Source organism: Mycotypha africana (assembly GCF_025528875.1).
Source record: "Mycotypha africana strain NRRL 2978 chromosome Unknown BDF20scaffold_26, whole genome shotgun sequence".
NCBI classification, from domain to species: Eukaryota; Fungi; Mucoromycota; class Mucoromycetes; order Mucorales; family Mycotyphaceae; genus Mycotypha; species Mycotypha africana.
Genome location: NW_026515750.1, coordinates 4,998 through 15,766, shown reverse-complemented (window position 1 = coordinate 15,766; position 10,769 = coordinate 4,998). Strand labels below are relative to the sequence as shown.

Here is a 10,769-nt window from a genome sequence, read left to right as displayed (position 1 = left end):
AAAAAGATCTTCCTTGGTGGAGCCAGCAGAGGACGAGTTTGCCGAATTTTCATTTTGTACTGAAGGAGCAACAGGGGTAGGAGAAGGACCAGCACCGACAGCAGCAGCAGTATTATTATTAGAGCTTGGAGAGTTCATAGTAAAAATTGTAATTCACAGAAAAAAATGTTGGATCGGTAAGATCAAAATATAAATAAAATAGGAAATAAACAGTGACAAGTCTGTGAAAACTCTGGAAGGTTCAAGTTTATTCCTTTCTTAAAATTAAGATGAAGTTCGTCTAGATGAACAGAATCAACTGGTATTTATATCTTTTACGGAGTGGGTATACAGGCCTATTCACCATGGACTATGTTAACTGATCTTGTAACCAGGAGAAAGGACCAATAAACACCAGCGACAGGAACACCCAAAGAGAGCAACAGAAATGTGTAACTCGACCCTGACTGGTCGGACTTAGTAGTAGCGGGCAATATAAAGATTGCCCTATCGGACAACAAGTGATTGGGTATATAGACTGGTTTTGAATGATACTAATAGCGTCCATTATAGGAACCAGTAGAGAAGAGGATATAATCGACATGGGCATTCAATAGTTACCATAATCGTGATGAAGATTATAAATTTACAATAAAGTGATCACCGAATCTAGTGTACCTCCTCTACGACCTTTAATAGGTGGAGTCTGGAATAGAATAATGTCTGCGGAATAGCAAATAAAGACCTCTCACTCTATAAGGTAATAGTTATAGAGGCTAATAGAAACTGGATAAGTCACCTCAATCAACAATGTAAATTCTAGACTGAAGTACCAATAGATCATGTACGTGAAGTAACCTGCCATTTAATTATAACTATCAATAACGAAGCGTACTTCGGTTTTATTATGTAATATTCAGCAGTGATCTCTTCATCGATACAACACTTATCTTGCTGAAAGTAAGTGGTTTCAGGGTCGAATCCATACCATTCCATGGTGTCCTTTAAAGTAGTTTCCAAGATATGGATGTAGTCTTCCTTTTTCATTGTTCCATCATAGATTTGACATGCATAACCAGGTCCATCGTAAGTAATACAGCCCCACATCATGACACTTCCATTACCGTGCTTAACAGTGAGGTCAAGGTGATGGAACTGCAACTCATCATCTGGCCTTTTCCAATAGTACTTTACGCCATCAGAGCCCCAAACGTTGATTTTTGTTTCGTCTGAGAATATCATACGTCTCCAATCATCCGTAGTCCAATACTGATGAGCTTTGGCCCAAGCTAAACGCTGTTTCTTATGCTGAGCCTTAAGGAAAGGCTTCTTTTTTTTCTTTGCCGACTGAAAGTCCATGGATTTCATCACTTTTAAACATGCAGAATAGCCAATATCATGCCCAACACCAACCAAGTACCTATGTACATCCTTACCAGTCCTTATATTACCCAAAACAAGCTGCTTCCGAATGTAGCTACGGGTTGTAGCACTGATAACAGACTTGCGACCAGGTGCGCCGCCTACGACATCAGGGAAAAACTTCCTTTTATAGTCAGCAATTGTGGTTTTCTTGACTCCAGGAATACGTTGCATGATGGCAGAATACGAATAACCAGCTTGCAACATGGATTTGATATTGTTTTGGGTGTCTATGGGAAGGGCGCGAGGCATTTTGGAGATAATAAAGAGTTATTTTAAAGAGAGAAGGATAAGGTCGAAAAAGGAGACAAACTGTCGTATATTTATACTTTTTTATGACCTGCGGAGTTGCGAAATGTCATCATTACGCATTGTGAGTCATCTTGAATCATTTAGCGTCGCTAAGTTTGTTATTCCGATGAGATTGCATAAAATTAGATGAGGTGGAAAAATGGTTCGGATAGACCTATCAATTTAATTTCACCATTGTAGCTCCGATATCAAATCATATAACTTATAAACCTAACAGATGATAAAGCACAATTTTAGCTATCTGCTGAGTATTTCCTCGGTTTATTTGAATGACAACTCATCGAGTAATGGTTGATTTAGTGTAAAATCGAAAAACATCCGAACCATTTTTCCACTAACTGTAACATCGCGCGCTACGAACAGTATGATAAACAAAAAAAGCAAAAAACTTTCAAGTTGTTTACCAAATCAATACTTAAAGCCCGATTAATATGACAGTCACTCATACGTTCACTTCTTCATTCGCAAGTTCTACACTCGGCTCGTTCCTCCAACGCTACTCCAGAACTACTTTACCTTCTAGAAAGCATAGCTCCAACCTGGAAGGGGGTAATGTCACGTTCTGACCTCTAATTCATATAACAATCTGAGAAACAATCCAGATTTACTGCCTTTACCAGTTATAGTGTACTGGAACAAATAAGATTCCAGGCACACTGGGACAAATAAGATTTCATCAGGCACACTTCAACCTTACTGGTAATCTAGATATATCTCAGTGGCGTTGTACAATTCATTAACAGGAACAATATTACTCGGTTGTCACTACTACTTTCTTAATTCCACTATGGCTTATTGTAACTTTACTGCCGTCGGGATTTAAAATCCAAAATAGGAAATGTTCTCGAATATTCCATTTTGGTCACGTGATAAGAGATCATTGCAACGGCCTATCAGGTTGATTAGAAATTAAGCAGATGATGATTCGAAATAGCGGTGAGGTTAAGGGTCTGCGCTACCATACTGCAGATCGCAGGTTCAAATCCTTGTGTGCTCCTTTTTTTTCCTAGATTATTTTCGTGAGACGTTTCTACTATTTATCAAATACCTACTTTGTGTTTTAAATTTTAGATATTTATTTAAAGTAGGTACATATGAATAGAGTTAAGTTATATATAATGAATCAATTTTATTTAATTTTTTCAAGCTGACGGTTCGACTTCAGTAAACCAAGCAGGATTTCTTTGGCTGCGGTTGAAGCTAACGTCCCTTAGGGTGGTCAGAATACCTTTCCAAATGTCGCCATGGTGCTTTCTACGCCAGATGAACTCGATAAGCATCCATGGCATCATTTTCTTCGTTCTTAATTTGGCAGCCACGTTGATTTTGATGTCTGCCCACGTTCCTAACGTAAAAAAAAGCGGTTATTAATTGATGAATATAGTTGAACCTGATATATTACATACCTTCAATCGTGTTAGTACAGACATCACCATCACGAAAAGTGACAGAATGGTTCACCGTGCGATGTTCCAAGTCCATTCCAAGATTCACCATATTCTGATATGCACTCCAGCAATCAGTATATACTAGCGAGCCTGGTTTGACGAAACGTTCGATGATACTGGAGAGGGTTACTTCGTTTCTGTTCTCAACGACAATAAGGAAACACTTCCTTTCTTCAGTTCTTTCCACTCCTCCAACGACTCAAACGCCTTCAACGCGATGACCTCTCCAATATTTCACCTTGCCAAACTTGCTTTCATCAATTTCGACAATTATCCGGTTGCCATGAGAATCATATCCACCAACTTTGCAATCATCGAGTTTGATATCCTCCTGCAAAAGCTGGTACCAGTCATTTATTACTGCTCTTACCGTCGCAGGAGATACTTCAGCCAGACTGGCTATATGCATCCGGTCAACGTTATGAGCCCAGTAGAATAATATCGTCATCGTGATCGAATTTTCAATATTGCGATTGTAAAAAAACGAATCCACTCGGATAGTTCGTGAAGAGCCATTACAACATCTGGTGCCATCTTCTTTAAGGACACCATGGCATCTCCAACGTTGTTGGTGCTCATAATAACGCATGGCAGAGCCACCGGAGCAACGGATCATCTCTTGTTCTGGCCCATAGAAAATGCCATTTGATCTCAACAACCTAACAAAAGAAAAGATCAATAGATAGCCTATTACACACTTATTCTGTCTATAACTTACTCATTGCATGCTTCTTCTGTAGGAATAATATCCCTATGAAACTTTCTTGACGAAGGAAGAGGGTTGACAATATGTTTAGACCAATAACTGTTCAAGTCACTGAGATTCGTATCATTTTCTTGTTCAGAGGTATGTTGCTCGTCTTCTGTTGCTACTAAGCCGTTATTATTGGACTGTTAATACCATGAATCAATGTAAAAACGATTGTTTTTGTCATATTGAGCGTTGTTGACTATATACAACCTTCGTTTTCACTTTGTTCTAAATGATTTTCATTTTCTTGGTTAACTGTTTCTTCCTCATCAGATGAAATTTCAATGACATTTCTTTGTTCTTGACGATTATTTTGTGACAAAATATACTGTTGTTCATCGACAGGTGACATATTCAAATCAAAAACAAAGTTGGACATCGCAGAAATGGTTGTTTGTATAGTTAAAAGTATGTTAGTTATCGTAAAAATGTGATAAAAGTTGGAAAAGGAAGAGAAAACAAAAAAAAAGTTCAATTGAAAAGAAAAAAAAACTTTTTCAGTGGCTTACATAGCGTTACTAGTTATCCTTTACGAAAGCTGCACAGTATATAGAAACGTCTCACGATAATACCGATACATAAAAAAAAGAACAGCATCAGGATTCGAACCCGCGACCTGCAGCGTGGGAGCTCAGAGCCTTAACCACACCACTATTTCGAATCATCATCATGATTAATTTCTAACCAACCTGATAGGCTATCGCAATTAGCGGCCAAATGGCATTATAGGGACACCGCTCTGATATGAAAGATATAAAAATTCTAAGCTCAACCATACTAGTCTCGCGTCATAGGACCAACCTATGTTGGAGAAATCGTTGTTCAAAGTCACAAAAAATGATACAAGTACATAAGTAACTAAATAATATTTTGCTGTTTTGGTGCTTGCTTTTAGTGTAGTGGTATTTTTGCTACTTACGTTACTTTTGACGCAGGTTCGAATCCTGCCAGGGGATTTTTTTTTTAAATGTTAAGCGTTGTTAGACGAAAAATGATCACAGCAATTTACAAATTTTTAAGCGGTGATGGAATTTAAAAACCATGCATCGTATAAAAATGATCTAACTCTGTTATGTGCAAGAAATCATCTTTTGTCTAACATCAATAAGCTTTTTATTTTTATAAGTGTATCCCCACTTTGCCATTAGCTCAATGCGCGGACAATTGTTATCAATAGCGCTCTTTGATAGCTTTAAGGGTTCCTTCGAAAAGAAAAAAGAAAAAGAAAAAAACGGATATTGATTATTCAGAAGAAGTTTGAAATTGAAGAAAGAGTTGAAGCAGTAGTAATAACGTCTGATAAACAAGAATCTTTATAAATCATTATTGTCTTACCTGACAATAGGATAGTAATAGCAGCTGTTCAAGTAACCAGACACAAAATAAAATTGAACTTCATTGAAATGTGAATTCAAAGTGTATTCATATTAGCTTACATAAACGTAAACGATAAACTAGTGATAAATCTGTATTTATAAACAAATATTCGTTTACTCTGGTATAAGAAATGCGACAGATCAGAACACAAGTACACAAGAAACTTAGAGAAAATCCTTTAAATTTGTTACCATCTCGGCTCTTGTTTATATTGTAATTAGATTCAAAATGTATTATATGATGTCGTTGATAGAAAGTCGATGTTAGTATCACAAATACAACAAAGAAAAACAACAAAACGAGAACATATTATCAAACAAAATGAAAGTTGAGCCAAAAAAAAAAAAAAACCAGTGTTTAAATAATCCCCCTAAAAGATTTAAGAAGAGATTTATAGAAATAACAAATATAATCAAATCAAATAGAGTTGAATAAGGAAAACAACGATACTTATATAACTCGACCAAACATCAATGTTTTTTTGTTATTACAGTATTTAGAGTAGAGCTCAAACAATTGCAAAATTATTTTTTATTTTATAATGGCTTATCTTTATACTGTATCATATTCCTTTGCTAGCTGCAATAATTTGCGATAATTATGAAACATTTTATGATCAGTAAGTCATTAGATACTCGTTTAAAGGCTTTGGATCAGCTGGAGGTCATATATCATTAGTATAAACAATAATACAAAAGGATACTCTAGAAACGTCTCACGCAAAATAATAAAAATAAAAGAATTATGCGAAACTCGAACACCGGTCGCCAGCTACGCTGGCAGTGTTATTAACCACTACACTAAAGATGTTCATCATAAGAAACTTGGAAACTCAAACTACGTATACCATATTTTGGTCAATTTTTGAACGACTGTTTCTCCAACATAGATTGGCTCTGTGACGCGAGACTAGTATCGTTGAGCTTAGAATTTTTATATATTTCATATCAGAGCGGTGTCCCTATAATGCCATTGCTCCGCAATTAGCTCTTGTCACGTGACCAGAATAGAGCATTTCCTATTTTGGATTTAAAACCCCGACGGCAACAAAGTTACAGTCCTCCAGCAGATGTTTAGCAACTGCTACCGTCAAAAGAGAATAAGAAATTTAAGGATGATCTTACCTTTTTACTATTAATATTGTTCCCCGCCATTTTTTCAGGTACAAACGATTTTGAATCCGATCGGAAGCTTTACAGGTTTTGTTTACAGTTTACAGTTTAGGAAAAAAAACTTTGATCTGTGCCGTTTAACGTTCCAGCAGCTTGGCAGTCTGACCTGTTACAAAAAATGAATTATACAGGAAGGGCTCTCAGAACGAAAAAGGCAAAAAAAAAAACAAAACCAAACAAACAAGCTGCCATACCTATACATCCAAAATCCAATAGCAGCTCAGATCAGTTGGGCATTACAGTTGCCTTCACCTTGAAGCTTTCGTAATTTACCGGAAGTAACAAAAAGCACCAAGCTAGCACAAGTATTGCTATACCTTGGCAACGGGAGAAACAGGAAACTAGACGTACGAATTTCAAAATGTATATAATGAGTTTCTTGTACACATGTCAAATTTTTAACTTTTTTTGCCTTCCAATCCATCTTGATCTGTCTATCATTATGTCAAACACCACTAGAAATATCAAGAAACGCGTTTTCCGTAGTAGACACAGTACTCTTCCTATTTCTTTCAAGAAGGACGCTTGGGCTGTTTTTTCTGGAGAGAAGAGAATTAGCAGATCTAATAATCGTATCTCTTCTGCAGTGCAAGATGTTTCCGCCGTTCCAATAGATATCGATGAGAGCGCTTTCAGTTTCAAGGAATTTGATGATGAAGTTACCGGTTACTATAAGACTGAAGATGATACTGATGAAGAGTTGGACGCAAGTGTTGAAGATGGATTGTTTAATGACTTAGATGACGATGTATTTGCAGGCTACAACGGCCAGATAGATGATATAGAGAGTAAGTATTCTTGAAGTGAGGAGATCACTCAGTTTGAAAGTATAGATGACCGACACTTTGCATACTTAACCCTTTCTTTTTTAACGTATTCTTTTTAACTGCAGTTGTGGATGCCCACCAAGATGTAACCACCGTTCAGATGATGCCTCTTCCCAGAGATTATGAGTCCACTGTTCCATCATCAGCTTTATATATTGAGCGTTCAGTGCAAATACCAAGGAATCCATTCACCACGTCCGAAATTCATAGTATTAGATGTTTTCAAATCTTCAAGGATAATGGTATCAGCATTCAAAGCAGTAACGAGCTAACTACCGTCATCAACAGCTATATTGCAAGAGTTTTGGCAGAAAACAATAGTAATCATCAGCATTCCATTCCATTATACAACAGTGACTAGGCTGCTTACCGCTTGAAGTACAATATACGCTAACGAACACCTTGCCTTTTCATAGTACAATCAAGATATGTCAACTATGATATACTGACGTTGCGTGCTACATTGGCCTTGATTCGTGAAAAGCTACCTCTTCCTTTCGCTCGTGAGTTTGAAATGTGCAGTAATGGTTGCTACTTGTATGATGCTGTTGTGGACTATGATAAAAACAAGTGTCCGATTTGTAAGAAGCCTCGGGGTTCTGTAAAAAAGACGTTTGAAAATGGTGTCCTTGAAAGACAAGTTTTCACAAATGCTGGCGTGTGATGAAGTGCGTGAGGCATTGGAGTATCGCAGTGAAGAGTTTAATCTACAAGCCTTCCAGAAAAACGAAGATAATGACAGAGTGTATCGTGATATATTCTCGGGTGAGGTGTATCAGAAATTCTTAAAGTCGCATGGTTATGGTAAGAAAAAGTATGACATCTTTATCGTCATTAATATGGATGGCTTCACATCAAAATCGAGCTCAACAGCCATGGTGCTTATCAACGCGGTTGTTCTAAATCTTCCACCAACTGAGAGGTATTGTGTTTATCTTTGAAGCCTAGGCGTGCCAACTTTATCAGGATACACTTTAGAGTTTCTAATACAATAATACCATTATATATTCTTATTTTAGACTCACCAAACGTAATGTCACTCCTTTGGCTGTTTTATACGGCAATCGCGCAAAAGATATCAAGAGCTTTCTTAAACCGATTTGTGATGAACTAAAGGAGCTGGAAAAGAAACCTCTGCGAGTTTTCAGAAACGGTGAATACATTACTGAAGCTAATGTGTACTGCCTCGGAGTCGCTTCGGACTTGATGGAAGCATCTAAGTTGATGAACCATTCGGGTAACGTCTTAGCGATGTTAACATTTTTCCGAACTGTTTCAGCTCTGTTGCACTGCTCTAATCATTATTGTTTCCTTCTGAACTTACAATAGGTCATCAAGGTTTATACGGTTGCAAGTGGTGCAAAAGTAAGATACACACGTCAGATTTTGCTACACGTTCCGTCGCTAACAAAACTTTTCAAATCATTTCATATTGTCTAGCTGAAGGACAGCATGCTGAAGACGAAGGAAAGCCGAAATCCACTATGTATTTTCCGTTAAGACACCAGGAGCTACGCACGATAGCTAATCTATTGGCAGAAGAAGTGAACGATGTAAGCCCTTAGATGCTTGATAGTAGCTTTTTTTTTGTACAAAATACTCATTTTAAAGTCTTTTAATTGTTGATAGACATCCAAGGAGAGTTGCAATTGGGGAATCCATAGTTGTAATATGTTTGGCGATCTTTGCACCTTTAATGTTCACTTTCAGCTGATGGACGAATTCCACTTGTTTACAAACGTTGCTCGACTAATCAATGAAGTTGTATCCCCTCCATTCAATTCGAAGTACAAGTATAATGGAAATGCCGACACCTATCCTTTCCTTTTAAAATGTCGAAGCTATGGCCCTCTTATAAAGCAAGCTACTGATATGTCGAGAGCTGAAATCCCCCCTCAATTCCATGCATCATGGAAGGGTATCAACATCTGCGATAGACTGAAAGGTCAATATCGTAGTACCGACTGGATAAATTGGCTGATTAATATTGTACCAACGTTGATAACGCCAGCATTCATGGATGTAGATGCAGCAACAGCACTTAATAAGCTTTGTCATGCTGTCAAATTGGCGACTCAGTGGACCATATCAGAAGAACAGCTTACCACCATCCGTAATAATATCGAAGCCTTTTTCCGCTTTCTTGATGCATGCTTGTTACAGCGGCGGATCTCAAAAACGTTATTCCGCATCAACCTCCATATGCTTTCCCATATTCCTGAATTCATAAAAGCACAAGGTAGTTTAAAGGCCTATAGTACAAGAGCCATGGAGCGAAAGATTGGTGCGCTGAAACGAGTAATGAATGCAGCTCGTTATGCAGGTGAAAACGCTGGCAATATTATCGAAATCGAGAACATGCTCTCTTTCCTTCAAAGTTCCGGTATCATTGATTTTGATGCTCCTTTTGCCACACAGTCCGATCCACAAAGCTTTCGCGACTATCCCTCACTGGACGAAACAAAGCCACAACTCTAGTCGCCATTCCAGGCTTTTGACATTGTTCTAGGCAGTACAAGCAGGCAAACAAAGTTGCACATCAACAGCGCCCTCAACATTTGTACACTTGCCATATCCTTGCTTCATTATATTGGTCGCATCAAATGCCAGACTCAATCAAATACAGCGTTCTCTTCCGCTGAGCTGTTATATCCCATCAAGTGTTCCGGAAGAATGTGGAAGGATTATGTTGTTTATCAATCAGAATTTTACCGACAAAAAAACAAAAATATCAGCAGAAGTGGCTACCATGTGTTGTTTCGATATGCCCATAATGTATATCACCGAGGGTATGTGCATTGTCTATTCACATTTACAGTATATGCGTTTTTTTAGTATTAATTATGCCTTCATCGCAATTTGTCGATAATAGTCGTATTTCCAAATCGCAAGAATGTTGGTATGTTATTAAAGTCTTGATCTTTTTTAATTTCAAGATTGACGATAGACCAGAAAGCTTTTACATCCTTGGTGAATTGCTGGAAGGTTCCCTATCTCCTACAAATAATTACATTCCACGAGTAAAGTCACTTGGTACGTCAGTAACCAATCGATTACAACGTATCGATTGTAATGATGTTGTCTGTCCTGTCGGTCTCGTTTCTGTTTTAAAGCCTGCTAATGATGATGACGATGTTGAAGCGTGCTTTGTTTCATCCTTCAAATACGTTGTGACACCTGGCGATGCCCTGTCTGAGAAGTTGTTGAAAAATCCAGGCAAGGTCTCTAATCTCTTCTTGCCTTCATAATTTACCATATCACTTATTATATCCACCTAATATTAATAAATAATATTATATATACTATCCACTTATATTTACTACAACTGGCTTTTTTTTCCTTTAACGATTCTCATTTCGCTTACTTTGCGATTTCGAGATCCATGCTGAGCTCATGTCGACATCTCGTCCAAACATTCAGACAAAAACAAAGTTGCTTGCTGTTCACCGCTACCATTGAATGCGTGTGCATTCGCATTCTA

The 10,769-nt window shown here is 37.6% G+C and overlaps 3 protein-coding genes across 3 annotated transcripts; 2 read left to right on the top strand and 1 right to left on the bottom strand.

Moving 5' to 3' along the window:
• Nucleotides 1–348: 348 nt before the first annotated feature.
• On the bottom strand, nt 349–683 carry BDF20DRAFT_903675 (uncharacterized protein; the record flags this gene model as incomplete). The annotated part of the gene is made up of 1 exon (XM_053082937.1): nt 349–683. Exon 1 carries the CDS (start codon nt 587–589, stop codon nt 350–352), a length of 240 nt encoding a protein of 79 aa, XP_052930555.1. The 5' UTR covers nt 590–683.
• A 7,649-nt stretch (nt 684–8,332) lies between these two features.
• On the top strand, nt 8,333–9,766 carry BDF20DRAFT_830676 (uncharacterized protein; the record flags this gene model as incomplete). The annotated part of the gene is made up of 3 exons (XM_053078390.1): nt 8,333–8,525; nt 8,618–8,774; nt 8,953–9,766. Coding segments are annotated over 3 exons (1,164 nt in total), but the record flags the coding sequence as incomplete, so codon positions are not given.
• A 195-nt stretch (nt 9,767–9,961) lies between these two features.
• BDF20DRAFT_903667 (uncharacterized protein) lies at nt 9,962–10,536 on the top strand (the record flags this gene model as incomplete). Its single annotated transcript, XM_053082936.1, has 3 exons — nt 9,962–10,044; nt 10,077–10,308; nt 10,402–10,536. The coding sequence occupies 3 exons, from the start codon at nt 9,962–9,964 to the stop codon at nt 10,534–10,536; spliced, it is 450 nt and encodes a 149-aa protein (XP_052930553.1).
• Between the last annotated feature and the right edge of the window lie 233 nt (nt 10,537–10,769).